Source organism: Mesoplodon bidens (assembly GCF_964165515.1).
Source record: "Mesoplodon bidens genome assembly, chromosome: 13".
Taxonomy (NCBI): domain Eukaryota; kingdom Metazoa; phylum Chordata; class Mammalia; order Artiodactyla; family Ziphiidae; genus Mesoplodon; species Mesoplodon bidens.
Genome location: NC_138169.1, coordinates 25,010,723 through 25,031,654, shown reverse-complemented (window position 1 = coordinate 25,031,654; position 20,932 = coordinate 25,010,723). Strand labels below are relative to the sequence as shown.

The following is a 20,932-nucleotide window of genomic DNA, read 5'->3' as shown; positions in this document are numbered from 1 at the left end:
AGGTCCACGCTTCTTTGATCCTCTAACCAGAGGAAGTTTTTAAAAAATTTTTGGTTGCATTGGGTCTTCATTGCTGCGCATGGGCTTTTCTCTAGTTGCGGTGTGCGGGCTTCTCATTGCAGTGGCTTCTCTTGTTGCGGAGCACGGGCTCTAGGCGAGTGGGCTTCAGTAGTTGCAGCACGCAGGCTCAGTAGCTGTGGCACATGGGCCTAGCTGCTCCGTGGCATGTGGGATCTTCCCTGACCAGGCTCGAACCCGTGTCCCCTGCATTGGAAGGCAGATTCCTAACCACTGAGCCACCAGGGAAGTCCCCAGAGGAGCTTTAATGAAGCCAAAGATGGCCTGAGGTTTGGTGCTGGCTGGTTAGGGAGCAGGGGAGCTCATTAGCTACAAGGAGGAAGCAGGGGACTATCACATGCTCAGTGATGGTTCCAGGAAGTGACTGCCGCTGTGTGGTTCCAGGCTCCTGCATGTAATTCTCGCTGCCTGACTTGTTTCAGAGGAGCCCTCCAGAGCCCAGGTCTGACTCAGCCGGTGCCACTGAGTCTCCGCCACTCACTAGCCTCTGCCACTCACGGACAAACCATCCCAGCTTCAAGTCACTGAGCTGCAGTGACAAACAAGGGGACATGAATCCAGAATGGGAAAAAAAAAAAACAAGTATAAACTTGAGGTTCAGGTAACATGAGAAGACCTACTGTGTCAGGCACTGTGTGAGACATAAACCCAGGCTCCTGGGTCTGGAATATTCACCCTGTAGTTTGACAGCTCAGCCCCTGCTTGGCTGCCTGGGACCCCGAGGTACTGCTCAAGCCAGGCTGGAACTTCCTGAACTTGGTCATACCCTCTACCTTAAAAGGAGAGTTGGAGATCAAAGAGGGTTTTAAGATAACTCTGAACCCAGTGGAGAGTTTAATTCTCATGTAAAGTTAGATTTAGAGGGAAAAAAACTGTGTGTTGAAAAACAATGACTCCTAAATGTATGTATTCCCTACTATCTTGAGAACCTGCTTGCATAAACTTAGTAGAGAAGAGAAACTACAGTCCAAAGAGGAGAGCTCACCACGGCCATAGAGTGGGCTGCTGCTGAGCGGGGGCGGGCCAGCGGGGCTGGGCTGCTGCGCCCTGGGCTGCACGATGATCTGGTAGCCCTGCATGAGCCGCTGGCAGATGAACTCCTCAAACACCTGCTGAGCCGTCATCTGCACACCCTCCTCGTCCCTCCTGAAAAGACAGACGGCTGTTCACAGGACATGCCTGGCCCGGGGCCGTGTGACAGAGTCCCCCAGTCCTTGGCTTCATCCCCATGAGCCAGCCCTGATGACCACGTGGTGGTACGTGAAACTAACGATTTGTAAACCAGTCTTGGGAGAAACAAAAGCTGTGCATCTTTCCTCTGCCACTGACCTGTCGATGTCGGCCTCCGGGAGGAGATCATAGCAGCCCTCTGTGTAGTCGTTCTGCAGGCCCTGGCGGTCGGGGAAGTAGTCCGTGGTGAGGGGGAGGCATGCCGGAGTAGTGAGAGACTTCCAGTCCACGCCAACTGTGCAACAGAAGCCTGGCACTACAGGGGGAGCAGACAGTGTCAGAACTGCCTCGTGTGAACAAGGGAGGAAGGTACGTGTAGTCACCAGGCAGGTGTAGGATGGCGGGGTGGGGGTGGGGGGACAGGGGGAGGGACGAAGGGAGGGGGAAGGAGAAAGTAGGTGGTGACAGGTGATAAAATTGCCAGGAAAGGGGTGGTGGGGGGGAGAAAGAGAGAGAAACAGAGGCTGTTAGACAACGCAGTGCTTATCCAATCCCATCATGCAAATGGGATGCACAGCCGATACTTTTCATTTTCTGCTGATTATGAGCTACAGCCGCGATGCCAGTGAGGTTACCGCAGGGCAGGCCAGGCCAGGCAGTTACACATCGAAGCAAATCAACATTCCGAGCCCGGAAGAGAGGCTCGAGCTGGAAGCCTCCCCTGGGCTGATGGAGGGGCTGGGTGGGGAGAGGAGGAGAGCGCAGCCGGATTTTGGAGCCAGATTTTGGAGCGAATAGCACACGGGAGCAGAATTCAGGAACACTTTCAGGATTGCAAAAATAAGTCACAGATCCAAAAGGGTAGGAAGAGGAATTAAGGAAGGATGTCTGGGAGTTACAAGGCCGGAACTTTAGGAGACAGAGTTTAACAGTCTAGAAATGAAAGCTGCCATCAGCAGAGTGGGCCCAACCACACGGGTATGTCCAAAACTGCCTGCTCTTTGGGTAAAGCAGGGTTTCTCCACCTCGGGGCATGAAGGCTATTCTAGACCAGATAACTCTTTGTTGTGGGGGCTGTCCTGGGCATTGTAGCATGTGAGCAGCTTCCCTGGTCCCTACTCACTAGATGCCAGTGACATCTTCTGGTTGTGAAAACCAAAAATACCTGTAGACATGACCAAATGTGCCCTGAAGTGCAAAATATTCCCCGGTTGAGAATCAGAGTTAAAGTAATGGGGCAGTTATCTCTCTAAGTCATTTAAGTGAAAATTATTTGTCAAATCTCCATGCGAGGGAGCAACGAGCAACAGAAACACTCCACGCCTCTGCCTCTGCATTCCCAGTGAGACCCTCATGCACCTCACTTCTCGTGGTGCCCTGTGGCTTACCGTATGCTGTACCCCCTCACATCACCTCCTTCGAGCAGGTGTGGAGGCATCATCGGCCCCTTTAAACACCTGGTCAAGCCAAACCCACCAGAGGTCACAGGGCCAGAAGCCACTCTGCTCAGGGATCTTTCCTCCATACAGTGACCGACACACACCACCCAGGGCAACAGAGCCTCCCTGAGCCCGGAGTTAGGGGACAAGAAGGGAATTGCACCCTGAGTCCCAGCAGGAAACATGCCCTGTGTGGCAGCCCTGCTTTGGGGAAGATGACTTGACCTGCAACAGGCCTAGCTCCATGGTCTCCACTCCAGGTCCTGGGCTGACTTTTGGTTGGTTGGTTTGAATTTTATTTTATTGTGGTAAGAACACTTAGCGTGAGATCTACCATCTTAGCAAATTTTTAAGTGTAGTGGAGGGTAGGGTGAGGCGGGGTGGGATGAATTGGGAGAATGGGATTGACATATATACACTAATATGTATAAAATAGATAACTAATAAGAACCTGCTGTATAATAAATAAATAAAATTTAAAAAACAAACAAAAAACAACAACAACAAAATTTGTAAGCGTCCAATTCAGTATTGTTAACTGAGGACAGTGCCGAGCAGCAGGTCTCCAGAACTTACTCATCTCCCAGGGCTGAAGCTTTACGCCCACCAATCAGCAACACCCCTCCCCCCACTGCCCACCTCCCCACAGGTCCCAGGCAATCACCACTCCACTCTCTGAGTCTATGAGTTTGACTCTATACAGGTCTTGTTAACTCCTTAATACTTCAAGAACTCAAAACACAGCCAAGAGGGAAGGGGGGGACAGAGAGGGATGGACTGGGAGTTTGGGGTTGGTAGATGCAAACTGTTACATTTAGGATGGATAAATGACAAGGTCCTAATGTATAGCACAGGGAACTACACTCAGTCTCCTGTGATAAACCATAATGCAAGAGAATATGGAAAAAAAAAAGTCTATATGGGTATAACCAAGTCACTTTGCTGTACAGCAGAGATTGGCACAATGTTGTAAGTCAACTAGACTTCAATTAAAAAATAAATAAATAAAAATTTTAAAAAAACAGCACAGCCCACGATAACCTAGTTAACACCCCAATTCCCCATAGGGCAGACGAGGGATGAATTTGTTCACACTTCTTGGTTAGAACCAGCAGCAGAAGGTGGGCACACAATGCAGCCCCCGTGGGGAGGCCAGAAACAGAAGATACTCTATCACTGTGGCTTCTTACATCGTTCTGGCCGTCACCAGCTTCCTGACCCTCAAGATTATAAAACCCTTTTAGAAATGGTGTCTGCGGGCACACACTGAGATATGGAGAATTCCAACCCCGTCGTGAGAAAAGCTCCCAATTCTTAGCTTGATGATGTTCTTTTCATGGGTAAAAGGTCTGTGTGGCCTCTTTTCTACCTCCAGTATCTTCAGGCCCTGCAGAGGCCTCTGAGGAGGTCCCACCTCAGAATCATTCAGTTAACCGTAATAAACACAGATGACAAAATCCAGTGCTGGGGTTGTAGAGGAGAAACAGGCTCATCTATTCAGGGCTGGCAGCTTTCTAGAAAACAATCAATCTGCCAACTATTCTTTGGAATATATTCCGAGGATCTGAACCAAGAGAAAAAAACACACCCACTGCACCATGCATTATATGCTAAAAAACTAGAAATCACCCAAATGGCCACCATTAAGACATGATTATCCAAAGCATGATTTAATAATGTGTTTGATATTGCCATGAAAAATGACCAGTATGCTATACCTGGAGAAGTAGTGAAATGATTGTTAAGTTACTTAAAAGTGAGGATAGGGCTTCCCTGGTGGCGCAGTGGTTGAGAGTCCGCCTGCCGATGCACGGAACATGGGTTCGTGCCCCGATCTGGGAAGATCCCACATGCCGCAGAGCGGCTGGGCCCGTGAGCTATGGCTGCTGAGCCTGTGCGTCCGGAGCCCATGCTCCGCAACGGGAGAGGCCACAACAGTGAGAGGCCCGCGTACCGCAAAAAAAAAAAAAAAAAAAAAAAGTAAGAAGAAAAGTGAGGATAAAAAGACTTGGTGATGTACATATATCCACTGGTCACAGTGAAGTAAAGCAAAGTCGATCAAGCAGTAGAATTTTTTTTTCTGGTCTTTTGCTATTGTTGATATTTAGATGTTCAGCTATTTCAATAGACAAGGATGATCAAAGCAAATGCAACCCAGACAAACACTTCCAACTACAGGGATGTAAACAGTTTCAGGTCTTATTCCTTCCGACTTCTCCCCAGAGCCATCGTTAAGCATTTGAGAGCCAAGGCCAGCTCTGGGAATTCCGCTACCCTTCCTGTGTGGCCCCAAATCATATTCCAGAACAGGTCATTTGGCATCCCTGCCGCAGCTCATGTTCCATTGGAGAGGCTGCAGAGTCTCCCCTCTTCCCTCACCACCTGGAGACGTGTGAACTTCCAGACCATTCTCTTCCCACAGGGCTCCCTCTTGCTCCCCCAGTGCCTTGACCACCCACCCCACGCCCCCACCTCCCTGCCACCTTCCCCCGTCAGCAGGCCCCTCTTACTTGGGTCTGGAGACGTAGAAACACTGTCCTCTAAAGAATCCTTATTCTGGGTCCTAGGATTCATACCTGTGGAAAGATGAAAAGAATCTGTGTCAGTGAGACTCATTCTGCAAAAAAAAGTTCTGACCAGTTATGGTTTAAAAAAAAAGCCCCAAACTGTAGCTAAAAATAAAAAACCAAGTACAAATTCTGTGCTGAGTATCTCCAACAGCACAAAAGAATCCATCAAAGAAACAGAGCAATCTAAAGTTCGGGAGGGAGCCAGAACTTTACTCTGAAGTTATCAATACTGTTCGCCTAACTGGACTTTTAGGGCACATGCACAAAAGCAAACAGCAACCCACCACTTAGAATAAGAAATGGGACGAATTTCAAAGTAATTTCAACTAATTAGGGCAAACTTTAGCAAACACAAGATGACCTATTTAAATTTAGTCCACTTAACAGTCATCCTCTGAAATTTTCTTTCCTGAATCATGGAATCCTGGAATATGACACAGGACATCAAAACACTACTGCAAGAGAAAAGCAATGATTTTGCCTGTAACTGGGCTGAAAGGAAAAACAGAGTCTTTGAAATGCAACTTATTGACTGAAAAGTAATAGAACTAATTTCAAAACACACATATCAATATTTAAATGTCCCTTTCAAAACACATTTACTAGGGAATTCCCTGGCAGTCCAGTGGTGAGGACACCGCGTTTTCACTGCCAAGGGCAGGGGTTCAATCCCTGGTTGAGGAACTAAGATCCCGAAAGCTGCGCATTTACATTTACCAGAAACTTAGGATAGGACTGGAAAGATCCTCACGAAACTGTCAACAGTGGCTATCTCCTAGAAGAAAGCTGGAGGAAGTGGTGGGAGGGAAAGGAGATCTTTGGCTTTTTACTGTAAATACTTTCGTGTCAGCTGAATCTTTTATAACAAGAACAAATACTTCCAAATCCCTTGTGAAATTTTTGAAAGGACAAGCTACGACCTGTGAGAAAATATTTGCAAATCGCACCTCTGGCAGAGGACGTGTATCCAGAACACATAAAGAACTCTAAAAACTCCAGAGCAGAACAACCTGATGAGGAAATGGGCAAAAGATATGGACACACATACAGAAGGCACGTGAAAAGATGCTCAATGTCATTAGTCATTAGACAAATGGCAAATCAGAAGTTCAGTGGGATACCTCTGCACCCGGGTCTCTTGGGATGGCTAGAAGGACTGCTCACGCCAAGTGCTGACCAGGATGTGCAGCAACAGAAACCCTTATCCACTGATTGTAGGAATACAAAATGGCGCACCACTTTGGAAAACAGTTTTGCAGTTTCTTTAAAGGTTAAACATATATTGACCATTTGACAAAGCAATCCCACTCCTAGGAATTCACCTAAGAGAAATGAAAATTGATGCTTGCACAAAAACCTGTTATGTAAGTTATGTAAGTGTGGCTTTATTCACAACCCAAATGTCTTCCAACTGGTGAAGGGATAAACTAATACATCCATACAACGGAATACGATATGGCAATAAAAAGTACTGAACACGACTGTGGATGCCGGCAACAACTTGGATGAATCTCGAATTATGCTCAGTGAAAGAAGCCAGACTCAGAAGGCTCCAAGTTGTATGATTCCATGTGCAAGACTTGCTGGGAGAGACTAAAGGGACAGAGAACAGATTGGTGGTTGCCAGGGGAAGAGGGAGGGATTGAGTACAAAGAAGCAGCACAAAGAATCTGAGGGGTAATGGAAATGTTCTGTATCTTGATGTCTTTGTTGGTGCTTATGACTCTATGCATTTGTCAAAACTCATAGAACTGTACACTAAAAAGAGTGAATTTTACTGTATGTAAATTTAAAAGTAAATATATATTTTTTTAATTCAGAAAGATGATGTCACTTGGCCAAAACAATTTTAGAACTTCTTTTTTGGAGCTGCCTTCAGTAGATTTTTAAAAATTACTAGCCATCATAATAAGAAGATACAATCTATTAAGTCAGAAAAATAACAGTGCTTCATTTTATTCAAGCCCACACTAAGAGGCAAATGTGAGGTAGGTGTTATCCCTTTTCCACAGATAAAGAAACTGAGGCACAGAGAAGTTAAGTAAGTAACTGAAGATCACACAGTAACGAAGTGACACCTGCATTTAGACTCTTTCTGCGCAACTCTACAGATGCTTTTTATTTCCTGACTATCCAAAGGGGGCACCAGTTTTCATCTACTGAAAACGTTACCTGTTCTCTGTCAACAGCCAAAAGCCATTTATAGCTAAATTTTCTGAAAAAGCTAGCCTGACTGACAGCATCCATTTTCACACAAACACAAAGCATAACAAAGAAAAAGCAATGGGGTGGTTTTTCTTGTCTGGCCTGAGAACTGGTATGAAGGCAATTATAAAACCGGCATTCTCCGAGCGATGCGAGCAATAGAATTACTAATACATCGCCTCATGGGTTTGGATTCTAAATTTCATCGTCAGAGCACTTTTTTTTTTTTTTTTTAACCCAATCCAGACTTCGTCTACGAGAACTGAAATTCTTACCCTCATAAAGAAACAGTTCAACTTAGGAACTGTGTGAGCAATTGTTTGAGTTCAAAGAGGCAACCCATCAAAGGGTTCTCGGAGCACCTTTGGCTTCTAGGCCCAGAGCAGACCTGCCCATCTCTAAGGGATAAAGCATGTTCAGCCTTTTGTGCCTCCCCGGTCTTCCGTCCCCAAACACATTTTATTTGAAAGAAATGAAAAGAATTTAATGAAAAGAATTTGAAGAAATAAATATTTTAAAGGCTTCTTCGAAGCTACTTTCACAGTTTCCTTGCAGCTCAAGCCCAGTACACAGCCTTTCCCTGCAGCTCTGCCTCTGAGGCTCAGCTTTAGGCCTGCAGACTCACCACTGGCATGTGAAGAACCCAACGACCTGGGAGGGCGGGGGGGGGGACACCTCCTGGGTGGGCGGCTCTGCTCCAACCCAACATTTGGGAATGAACCTCCCTCTCAAAGTTGAAAGCCAGACGCACCGCTTGGGGAGCCAATGCTCAGAAGAGCCAACTCAGCTCCGTCTCTTTTGACAGCTGTTTGGAGTCAAGCAGTGTGAATGTGTTCTCTGGTTGCTAACGTTCGGCCAAAAAAGGTAATCCGTATGGGGCCTTTGGGGCTGCTTCCAGGGGACACCTGTGCCTGGGGCGAGTCACTTCTTCTCTCTGGGCTACAGAGATGGTACTTCCCCACAAACACCCAGCCTGGCCTGGGTGAGTAACTCTGTGCGCTCTGATTTACTGGTAGCTCTCAGGCCAAATCTGCTGCACGTACCTAAAACTCAACACAAACACCAAGTTGCAGATTCTGAGTCCCGACAGTAAAGAGAAAGAAAACTTGGCATCCACTGATTTTCTTTATCAAAATTCTCTAGCACAGTTACCCCCATCAGGGGGATGACACTAACAAGTCTTATAAACGGGTGCCCAGTTAAAGAAACAGAGGGATAAACGCTGCCTGCCCAGACCAACCAACAACCTGGTTCCTGCTGGGCAGCACAGGGCCAGGAGGGAAACCCGCAGAGGTGCCAGCCCTGTGAATCACAACTCACCTATGAGTCAGGTCCAAATGCAGGCGAAATCGGAGTCACGCCTGCATGCCTGCACATGGTGCAAACCGCCAAGGCCAGGAGGCAGAGGTGGGTCACAGATGAGGTTTTCCTGTTTCTCTTCCATTTTTTAATGAGTGAAATGTTCACTAGTTTTGTTTCGGCCCCCACTTTGTCCCCAGACAAGGAACCGATGTGATAATTTTGCCCTTAAAGAACCCAATCTACTTCTGATCCTTCAACAACTCTGTGAGGCAGGCAGGCAGGTGAAGATCTTTATGTCCATTTCATGATCTAACTTCTATTTTCCAAGGGTCTCTCTGAACCAGTGTGCTGAAAATAAACTCTACGGAAGGGCAAAGGGAGGAGGCTGAGAGACCAGTTAGCAGGCCACTGCAACAATCCAGGTGAAAGATGAAGGCCTCTTGGGTTGGGCTATGACTGGTGGAAATGATGAGACATGCTAATAAGATTCTGGATATACCTGAAGGTAGATCTGACAGTAACTGGTCATTGCACATGGCAATACAAATTAGAATGATTTTCCCTAATTTCTCTCTGTGGCTAGCTGACATAATTGATCAAGAAGTACAAGAGCGGGTTTCCTTGATGGCGCAGTGGTTGAAAGTCCGCCTGCCGATGCAGGGGACACAGGTTCGTGCCCCAGTCCGGGAAGATCCCACATGCCGCAGAGCGGCTGGGCCCGTGAGCATGGTCACTGAGCCTGCGCATCTGGAGCCTGTGCTCCGCAACGGGAGAGGCCACAACAGTGAGAGGCCCGCGTACCGCAAAAGAAAAAAAAAAAAAAAGTACAAGAGCAAAGACTAGAGTCAGCTCCCACGCGAGGCCAGTGCTAGACCACCTCCCCATGGTCCCCGGCCCCTTAATTTTTTTTTTAATTAATTAATTTATTTATTTTTCTTTGGCTGCGCTGGGTCTTCGTTGCTGCACGCGGGTTTTCTCCAGTTGTGGCAAGTGGGGGCTACTCTTCGTTGTGGTGTGCGGGCTTCTCATTGCGGTGGATTCTCTTGCTGAGGAGCATGGGCTCTAGAGCACAGGCTCAGTAGTTGTGGCGCACGGGCTTAGTTGCTCCGCGGCATGTGGGATCTTCCCAGACCAGGGCTCGAACCCATGTCCCCTGCATTGGCAGGTGGATTCTTAACCACTGTGCCACCAGGGAAGTCCCAGCCCTGGCCCCTTAGAAAACACATGCTCCTGGTCACAAAGGGACTGGGCAAGGGTAAGGATGACCCCATTTAACTATATCACCCTGACTGGAGAAAGAACCCAAGGAGCCGACACCTGCTCTAAGAAGCTAAACACTGTAGGACATATTTACAAATTGATAGCTCGTATACCAATTAAACGGAATAATTTTGTGGGTTGTTCAAATGCTGTCATTCTGGCAGCTTGGTTTTAGAAGTATAAATGTCTTTGTCAATAAACAAACTAAATACTGTGAGGAGAAGATAAATAAAGATAAGCTCTTTCAGTCTAGTGGAGAAGCAGACACAGAAACAAACAGTGGGCCCGGGATATGCCAAGTGTACAACTGCGTCTGGAGTTACGTGGAAATGTGCCTCACACCTCCTGGGAGGGTGTGGGGGGAAGCAAAACCACCAGGGAGGGCTCCAAGGAGGAGGTGTTGTTGGAGCTGATCCATAAAGACCAAGTGGATGTTTACAAGGCAGAATCAGGGGTTGAAGATAAAGGAAAAAGCATATTCTGTAGACGGACTAGTCTATGCACAGAAACATCAGGACAAAGATCTTCTGAGAAGGCACGACAACAGCTGGAATATAAACAGTGTTCATCTAATAAGAGTAAATGACAACAACAGCTCTCGTTTGCTGAGTGCTCACCGTGCGTGCCAGGCACTGTCCTTAGCGCTTTGCGTGGATTATTATCACACTTAATACTCAATCCTCCTCATAGATGAAGAAACCGAGGTACAGAGCAGTTAAGTACCTGGCCCAAGGGCCTCGCCGCTCTTTAGAGGTGGAGTCAGGACCCATGTCCTAAGATTCCAGAGCCTGTGTTCTTCCCACATGCAGGGCTACGTGGGAGTGGAGGCAGGTGAAGGTGTAAAGGCAGGTGGGGCCCAGGTGACGACAGGTGTTACAAGCTGTGAAGAACCACTAAACGGTTCATATGTGGGACAGAGAGGGTGATCAGACCAGACCTGCATTTGGAAATGGCTCATTGGTGACAGTACGGGAGATGGATCGGAGGGGACACAAACAGAGCAGGAGGATGATTTGAAGGCTACGGTGACAATCCTGGCCAGAAATGACACGGGTCTGAAACAAAGCAACGGCGGTGAGAATGGAGAATGTGGCCCAGAGTCAGAAAAGGAGGGGCAGGTGGGCAGGCGGGGGGACAGCAAGACGTGAGCTCAGCTGCTGGTAATTAAGGATGAGGTAGCCGGGGGTCATCCAGGTGGGGAGGCCCATCAGGTAGATGGATCTATGACTCAGGAGCCCAACAGGGAGAAGGTGAGCCCGAGGTGCAGGGGGCAGCAACCACTTTCCCAATGCATATGCACCAGGGAACTCTTAGCTCAGAGGCCTCCAGGATGGTGTCATTTGAGGATCTTCCACCAATCGCTGAATAAGGATTCTTTGCAACTTCCCGCTTTTCCCCAGATCAGATTGTAAAATTCCAAGACTCGTCTTCTGAGGAATCATCTGGTTTACGTGAGCTACCCACCCCAGGCCCGGAAGCACTCCACGACCACTGTGGGCAAATCCTGGTGCTGTTACCACCTGAGCCCATGGTTCCCCAGCTTCAGGTCACCAGGAAACTCGCTCAAAGTGTGGTCTCATGAGCCCCAGAGCAGCCCTCCTTGGTACAACTTGACCCCAAACAGCCAGGAAGGTCAAACTCTGGGTTCCTATAAAATGGCTCCTTCTTTTAGCAAAACAATAGAAATGTTGCCTTTAGCATATTCTGAAGGTACTTTAAAAGAGTCTGGTAGACAAGTAACATTTTTAGCCCCCTGGGTACAGGGATAAAAAGTATCTTACTCATCCCCAAATTTTTATTCAATTTGTTTTCTCATTCAAAATGAATGACAGAAAAGATGCACTAGAAATAGGAAGGAAATAAGCATAATCCTTTAGTAATTCTCTCACTGCCAGTCCAGTTTCCGAGCCTTAGCTATAGGCCTCTAGAAACGTCGCTGGCTGAATCCACACATGAATGGAGGAAAACTTCGTTCACCAACTTAATACAGCTTCACTTTCATTACGCCTTCCTTAAGCCAAGTTCCACAAATGCAAGTTAACTGATAGAAAACTAAGACACAAAGTAGCAGCACCATTTTTTCTTTCAGTTTTAATGTTTTTCATATTCATTTTGTACAATTATCTGTCCTTTGAGGCTTTCCAAAATCTGGCCCCCACCCATCCAAATTCATGTTCCCCTACCCCTGTAAAGGCTCTCTGAATACTGCTGCTGAAATCAAAAACAGCAGGACACCTGGCTACTGGCTTGAGAGATAAGTGTAACATCTCCACATCTCTGGGTGTTATGTTGCCGCATATGTAAAATATACTTAACAACTTACTCCCTACTGGGATGATCGCATAAGATAACAGATATACAAGTGCTTCCAAAAAGCATAAACCCTGTATTAATACAAGTTCCTACTCTCCCTCCACTTAGAATCCCTCACCTTCTCACTCTCCTCCTGACCAAATTCTACCCCTTCGCGTCCGAGATGTGTGCCCACTTCTGTAAGCAACGTCACCCTTCTCTTCTCTGAACTCGTAGCTGGAACCACACTGCTCCCTCTGGGTCTCTCCTGATTGTTTTTATGGGGGTGGGTTTGCCCACACACACACATAATTTAAAGCTCCCAGGCCTGGTGTTGCCCACTACAGTGATCTCATAAGCAGCCCTCAATCATGACTCACTGACAGTCCAATGATAAATGTGTTCTTGACCAACACGTTCTCGGCTAAAAACGTAAAGTGCAGCCCATTTATAATTCCATGCATTATACAGCACTGCTTCTAAATAGGTCATCCGAAATTGTGACTGAAATGATCCGGAAATAGACATGGCCCTGCTTTTCTGGTTCCCACCTCGCTTCTAGGTGTGGGCCTGCTCTGAGCATCCCCACTCTGTTACCTCTTGGGTTGGTTACCTGCACCACTGCTGCTGAGCAGGCTGACAGAAAGCTCTTCTGTTCCAGTAAAGTTCAAGAAGGATGTGCCATCGCCAGGTTGGTGGGAAGCGCTGTGCCTGCAGAGAACAGAGCCCAGACACCTGGCTTAATGCAGATCATATCCTGCATTAAGATCATATCCTTTTATCCTGCTCACCCTGTCTCCAGGGGGGTTTCATCAAAACCAGGCCTGAACATTTGGCCACACAGGCTGGCAAACACTGAGACCCATACCATGGCCGCCAGGCTGCGGGGCTTGAAGTGTGTGCCAGCTCTGGCCTCCTGCCCTGGCACCCCAGCTGCTTCCCTACTGCCACGTCAGACGCCTGCCCCCTCCGTCCTAAGCCTCCCCTTGCTGATACCCACAGGACAATGTGAGGTGTTTGAATAGAGGTACCAAGTTAAACTGGGAAAGAGGTTATGCCCTGCCTGTATCCCTCATCCATCCCATGGGATGTTGGGATGACTGAAAAGGGACCAAAGATTGCTCTTTGCAAAGGTAACAGATCACAGCAACAGCAGGTAGCGTAGCATGGACTCGAGCATGTCAAGGCTTAAATGACTTTCTTCCTAGGCTGACTCTCTTCGGATGCCTTGTAACACATTTAGGATCCTGGTTTGAAAAGACTTGTTTCTATAAACACAGGCCTTGGTTTCCATTGCTTTTAGCATCAACTTCTTCTAAACCCAACAGTGGAATTCCTCAATGACCAAAATGACAGAAGTCATAGACTGACTGCCCAAAACACACAGCGGGAACCACCTGCCTTGGAACTCGTTTTCTCCCATGACTGAGGATTAGGAGAAACTCATGTTTGAGGTTGACAAAGCGTGTCTTGAATTAAAGCAGAAGCTAAAGCAGGGCCTGGGGAACATCTCTGGCAAAAGCATCTCAGGCTATTTGCTGTGCACTGGCCCGGTGGCGGGGACGATGCTGACAAAGGAAAGGCCCTCACGCGTGCAGTGTCTCCGAGTCTCACGAACGTGACGTTTCGCGGGCAGTCTATTCTGCTGTTGCCCTGGGTGCCCGAGCGCGTTCTCGCAGTACCTCCCACCCAGTACCCAGTGCCCGGCCTCACCTTCCAGTGGCTTCATGGTATGCCAACTCCAGCAGCTCTGCAGAGGAGTGGGTCGGGTCCCTCTGCCCACTGCCCTGCAGCTCTGCCATGTTCTGTCGGGTCTGGTGATGGATCTGGATGGCCTCTCCAGATGGTCCTGCCCAGACAAAGATCCACTGAGCATCATTCCCCAGACAGCCAGTGCGGTGCACTTCACCTCAACCTTCCTTCCTTCCCACTGCTGGGATGCGGGTGATTGAAAGGCGACCACACCACAGAAGCATGTCCTGTCTGTGACCCTCTGGCTCCCAGATGGGACATCGCCTCTTCCAAGCAAGGCTCATCCTCCTGTGAGGCCTCAGTCTAAGAATATTTTGGGGTCCTCTGTCTCGCACATGTCAACTGAGACACAGTAAAGAAAGATAACAGTGTGGGAGACGAAGGTCCCTCCCAGGAGGGTCAACATGGGCGAAACGAGAAGGGACACACGAGAGAAACACCAATGACTCTGTTAGTACCTGAGACGATAACAGCTCCTACTTCAAGAGCAGAGGACGCACAAGGACAAAACGGACATCGAGTAAGAGATAAGTGAGAATTAGTCACATCTACGGAAACATGCTTCCTGGAGAATGATAGGTTTCAGAGCTGAGTGTCCAACCAGGTTAGCGGGGATTGAAGGAGAGGGTATCTGGGCAAACCCCAAACGTGGAAGAGGCAAAACACAAGCTGGAGGCCACAAACTCGCTTGGGAAAGAGAAAAACCTCTGAGGATGGGGTTGAGGAGGCAGGAGGTTGGGGAGCCTGGCAGAGGAGGGCCTCGGCTCTTAGAGGGCCAGGTGGGCAGAGTATTTAGTAAATACATTTAGCTTTAGAAAAGCATGTGTGATGGGGGTGGGGGGAAGCACAGAAGCAGGAAGAGCTGACGGTCATGGAAGAAACATCAATAGCTCTCATGAGAGAACTCGAAGGGAGCCAGTGGGGTCGATGATGGGGAGAAAGGGACACCAGAAAGAAACAGGTAAGGTGACAGATTAGGATAGAGATAAGAGGGGCAAAAAGGGGGTTGGGAATGACCCCCAATTACAGCCAAAAGAACCAGATTCATTGCTCACTTATTTAACTTGTAACTCTGAAAGCAAGTACCAAAGAAAATAACTGGACACTTGCAGGCATCCAGCAGGATGGCTTCATGAAAACACCCAGGAGGTGAATGTACCTGTTCCTTCCCAGCCCAGTAAGAGCCCATCAAGCTGAAGTTTAATTTTAGCCACAACTTCATAAAACCTTACTTTTATCTTCTTTAGGACAGAACACAGATCAAAAAGGATGAGCTAGGAAAAACAGTGAATTTGAAAAAAAAATTTTTTTTTTTTAGTTTTGATTGGTTTTGAACTTTATTTAAATGGTATCAAACAGAAAGTACACTTTTATGGCAGGCTTCTTTCATTATGTTTGTAAATTTAAACATGGTTTGGAATATGGCTGTAGTTTGTTTTTATTTCAGCTTCCCATTATAAAAAATAGAACTCGTTTATTTTAAGCTTTTTTCCCCCAATTTATTTAAACTAAAAAAAAGAAAAAGAAAAAAAAAAGAAATTGTTTACTCATTTCTCAAAAAAAAAAAAAAATTTTTTTTTCTGCTGTCAGAGACCCTGAGAGGAAACAAAGTAACATAACTCCGTGTAACCAAGACTGTAACACTGACATCCAGAGAGTAAGGAAAGGAAGGAGTGAACAAGAAGAGGGACATTCGTCTCAGGAAAGAAAGCAGGTGGCAAAGCACAGTCCTTTTCAAACAGAAAAAGGAGCCCTTGGGTCTACACAGCTGGCTAGCTACAAAGTCCTCAAGGATCCTCACAAGAGCCCCGGGACAGACAAAGTGGGCGTGGCCACCCCATCTTCCAGGTGGGGCACCGCAGGTGCAGAGAAGACGACACCCTTGACCAAGGCCACTCAGGGGACGCCAAGACTAGGAGTGGCCACTCAGGGGACGCCAGGACTAGGAGTTCCCAGTCGGGGCTCTTTATCGAGCGCCCAACTTACCCACAGGAAAAGTGTGCATCCAGCGCCTCCTGTTGGACGTAAGCTTCATGGGCATCCGCGAGGGTGCAAAGGGGTTGATCAGTGCCCGCTGGGGCATGTATCCCCCAGGTCGAAAGTGCAGCATGGACTCTGCGCTGCCCACGTGGAACCTCCCCGGCGCACTGGAGTCCCGCTGTGGTGGCTCCATCATGTTCTCCAGGACATCTGCTGGTTACCGTGGGGTGGGGGAGGCACAGAGAGAAAGCACAGGGTCACGGTGAAAGCAGAACTAGAAGGACGATCTGCGGAGGCTGACAAGGACCTTGGAGAGCGTACATGTTAGTGAACGAGGGAAATCAGTGAAATCGCCAAACTATAAAGGAATGAAATATTGGGTTTACTTTTTAAATACCTGGGAGAAGGGGGTTCTAGTTCCTAAATTACTGGCCCAGTGAAGCCACACCCAAACCTGATGGGGAGGACCACACATTGTCTGGAGACCTTAGATGTTGAGCTGGATGCAATGACTCAATAGTGGGTCTTGAGTTGTCTCCCTTTGGGGATGGGGCAGGTGCATTCTGCATGTGGGAGGAACAATACATGTAGATATTTGGTGACCAGAAGGGCAGACCCTAGCAGAGATAGCCAATGTGTTCACTAGACCTGCTTGATTTTCCTCTGAGACATACAAGGAGACTGTAGTTTCCAGTCCCTTTGCGCTGGGGCCAAATAACTGAGTTCCAGCCAAGAGAACACAGGCAGAAGTGACATGCTCCACCCGAAGGCCTGGACCACAAACCTCTCTATGCGTGATCTCCATTCTCCTCTGCCCTGCTGTGGAAACTTTGGAGACCAGTGTTGATGACCATGGCATCTGGGATGGAAGGACCATGGGGCCCTAAGTGACTGGGTGGATCAGAACCCCCTCCCATTAATGCAGTGGCCTGGAACATGAGTAAGCAATCAAACGTTACTGTGTTAAAAAATCTAAATTCTTGGGAGAAAAGAATGAAGAAATGGATGCATCCAGCCTTGACCAGGTAAGGAGATGGCATGATATTTAGACTCAACCTGTCCCATTCAATTGCAGACAGGTCCCTAACCTGAGTAGATCAAAGAGCTGAAACCTCCAACCAACTCCGTTGGTGAGCATCCTATGTTTACTAAGCAAACACCCAGGTTAGAAAGTGGGTCCAGCAGATACAAATTCCATGGCATCAAGGAATGTCTTGTCCACCATTATCTACCCAATTCCTACCAAAGAACATGGTACATAGTAATATTTAGTTCCTCAAGCCATTGTGCATGCAAGAAGAGAACATTCAGTTCTCCATGAAAACTGTATTTTTCACTGTAAATTAATGAATTGATGGTCCAATTTATCAAATAAGAAAGAATACAGTCTAGTTAGTTATCATGGAAATAAAAGGAGAGAACTCAACTTTAAAAAGTTGAGTACACTCTTTGAAAAGAATAAGAAATAGGACTAAGGGCTAAAATGGGTCAAAAATATGGGTAGAGGAAAGGGGAAATGTTTCCTATGCTACACTGGGTAGGTGGATGGGTGAGAATCCTTAAATATAACAGAGAAACTGGAAACAAAGGCCATTCACCGTTCCAGTGAATTGCTTTTTGGCTTTTCCAATAAACTCTCACATATCATTAAGGATGTTGAAATCAATTCTACCATTCAGATCATTTTTAAGAAAACTTGTTTTCAGGGGCTCCCTGGTGGCGCAGTGGTTGAGAGTCCACCTGCCGATGCAGGGGACACGGGTTCGTGCCCCGGTCCGGGAAGATCCCACATGCTGCGGAGTGGCTGGGCCCGTGAGCCATGGCCACTGAGCCTGCACATCCAGAGCCTGTGCTCCGCAGCAGGAGAGGCCACAGCAGCGAGAGGCCCGTGTACCGCAAAAAAAAAAAAAAAAAAGAAAAAAAGAAAACTTGTTTTCAAAGCTACTTGGATTGGGACTTCCCTGGTGGCGCAGTGGTTAAGAATCTGCCTGCCAATGCAGGGGACACAGGTTCGAGCCCTGGTCTGGGAAGATTCCCACATGCCACTGAGCAGCTAAGCCTGTGCGCCACAACTACTGAGCCTGCGAGCCATAACTACTGAAGCCCACGTACCACAACTACTGAAGCCCGCGCACCTAGAGACCGTGCTCCACAACAAAAGAAGCCAACGCAATGAGAAGCCCGCGCACCACAACGAAGAGTAGCCCCTGCTCACCACAACTAGAGAAAGCCCACGTGTAGCAACGAAGACCCAATGCAGCCACAAAAAAAAAAAAAAAAAAAAAAAAAGCTACTTGGATTAAGAGCAACTTTATCTCCTCAGAGGAGAACTGGCTTTTAGAATAACAAAGGTTTTTAAAGGATTAATGTGTAGCTTAACTTTTACTACAGATCCTTCTAAGAATACACTTAACAGAATGGGAATATAACTGTCATGCAAACTCAGAAATTTCCAGAAAGTGGGAAAAAGTTAACCCAGAAATTTTTTTTTTTGGCCGCAGAGCTTGTGGGATCTTAGTTCACCAACCAGGGTTTGAACCCGAGCCCTTAGCAGTGAAAGTGCGGAGTCCTAACCACTGGACCGTCGGGGAATTCCTAGAAATCTTCAAATGTATTAAAATTCTTTTGAATACTAACCCTAATTAATGTAGGTGACATAGATTATATTCTATAGTCGTGTAATTAAATATCTCCTCCTTTCTCTTTCAGAATTTCCTTTTTATACTTTGAACCAGTTTAAAAAAAAAAACTTCTTTCAGCAGTCAAAAGATTTCTGGCTGTTGGCTCAGTGTCTATGGTGCCTAATGAATGAAAGATGAAAGCGCCCTGCTCCTCGGTCCTCAGGCCCCAGGAGCCACCAGCTTCCCCTTCAAAGTGCTGGGAAACACCCCTCACCCTTTGGGAATCCTTCCAGGGCAACAGGAGGCAGCTGTGTGCACACAACAGTCCTAAGTCAGTGATTAAAAGTCAGGAGGGCTACTCCTCCATTTAGAAAACATTCTTGAAATATCAAAATTATGGAGGAGAATGATTAGTGGGAGGGTGTGGCTCTAGAGGAGTAGCAGAAGAGAGGCCATGAGGATGGAATATCTTAATTGTGGTGTGGTTACATATGTCTACACATGTGCTAAAACTGCACAGACACACACACACACACACACACACAAATGCATGTACGACCAGTGAGCTCCGAATAAGCTCTGTGGATTGTACCAAGGTCATGTTCCTGGTTTTAATACTGTACTAGTTATGAGAGATGTTATCACTGGGGAAAATGAGTGAAAGCTACACAAGACCTCCCTGGATTTTTTTTGGGGCATTTCCTATAAATCCATAATTATTTCACAACAGAAAGTTTTCCAAACAGGCAGGAGGGGGCTGTATACTTCAGTTGCAGATGCCACTGGATGGGTAAGATAAGATACAGGAAAAGCAGCACCTGTGCTCCCTGGGCCATGCCAAGTTACCAGGTCACTTGAAGTGAAATAGAGGAAAGAGGCTGTTTTAAGTGTGGCTCGAATGGAAATGCTAAGGAAATAAGTAAACACTTTAACCTTAGGTCTAAGAAAAGCTCTACCTTAATATATGGAAAGGTAGACAGTTACAGGGAAGAGAGAAGAAAGGGTAAAGACGAAAATAGTATAACACACACACAAACAGTTAAGGCCATTCGTACTCACTGCACCTGCATGGAAATAATTAACATGTGGGATTACAGCCCACACCTATCCATAGCCCCGCCCATCCCCACTACAGGAAGGCAGCTGTCCCCACCCTGCCCAGCCCTGCCCAGCCCTGCCCTCTGACCTCGAGTGCTGGTGTAGCCCAAGGAGCTGCTGACTTCATACTGGTGCAGGTGGGGGTGAGGGATCATCAGGATGTTGGCGCTCCTGCCCAGGGAACTGTCATCAGAAGCCTGGCTCCTCACCTCCTCTGTGGGCAACGCCTGGCCAGGCAGGGAAGGGCTGGATGAGACATCGCAGGAACTGGCGCTCTTCCGACTGTGACTCTCCCGCTCTCGCACGGACCTGGTGGGTGAGAGACCAAGTCACACCAAGCGGGGGATGCTGTCCCACCTCCAGTTACAACTCCCAAACGGATCCCCAGCCTGGGCTACATGGGAGGCCAATAACGAAAACCCCCAGTGGGATCTCCGAGGAGGTACTGTAGGAGGGACTCTGCCCTGAGCAGCTAGAGACGTCGTGGAAGAAATGGGGGAGATGACTGACAGTCATCCAATGGCCGGAGTCCCAGGATCAGAGCTGTAAAGAAGCGATCGCTCAGCCTGACCCCACCTCATCCCACCATCAAGCTCATGTCACTGAGAATGGGGTTGTGAACCGATGTTACCCAAGAGGAAGCACACAGCACAGCCTGAGAAGTCTTCCAGCATCAAAAATTGAACCTAAATCTAACCAAGCCTCTAGAGAGAACTGCCAGTTTACAGCAGATTCAGAGACAACAGGAAAAGTTAAATGTCATATGGAAATAAACAGACAAAGGAAGAAAGCAAGACACTCTGCAGTCACAGAAAATGACATAAGAGAAAATGCAACATGTGCATCTTCTTCAGATCCCAACTCAAACTAAGTAACTGTAAAAATCACAGTTTTGAGACAATTGGGAAATCTACAGAGGGACTGGCTATCAGGGATATTAAGGAATTAGTGTGAGTTTTGTTACCAGCGACAAGGGTACTGTGATCACATTTTTTTTGTTTTATTTCTTATTTGTTAGAGAGACACATGCTGAAATACTTACAGGTTTAAAAAAAAAAAGAAAAGGGGTCTTCCCTGGTGGCGCAGTGGTTGAGAGTCCGCCTGCTGATGCAGGGGACACGGGTTCGTGCCCCGGTCCAGGAAGATCCCACATGGCCGTGGAGCG

At 47.4% G+C, this 20,932-nt stretch overlaps 1 protein-coding gene across 2 annotated transcripts in view; it reads right to left on the bottom strand.

Moving 5' to 3' along the window:
- Positions 1–20,932, bottom strand: part of DEPDC5 (DEP domain containing 5, GATOR1 subcomplex subunit) — a 90,332-nt gene that overhangs the window by 37,863 nt on the left and 31,537 nt on the right. For both annotated transcript variants that reach the window (XM_081252710.1, XM_081252711.1), the window contains exons 21-27: positions 19,856–20,076; positions 16,055–16,258; positions 14,030–14,165; positions 12,930–13,027; positions 5,198–5,263; positions 1,408–1,564; positions 1,064–1,224 (exon numbers count right to left, since the gene is read on the bottom strand). In XM_081252710.1, coding sequence (XP_081108836.1) covers positions 1,064–1,224; positions 1,408–1,564; positions 5,198–5,263; positions 12,930–13,027; positions 14,030–14,165; positions 16,055–16,258; positions 19,856–20,076 — 1,043 coding nt within the window. The remainder of the gene's footprint in view (positions 1–1,063; positions 1,225–1,407; positions 1,565–5,197; positions 5,264–12,929; positions 13,028–14,029; positions 14,166–16,054; positions 16,259–19,855; positions 20,077–20,932) is intronic.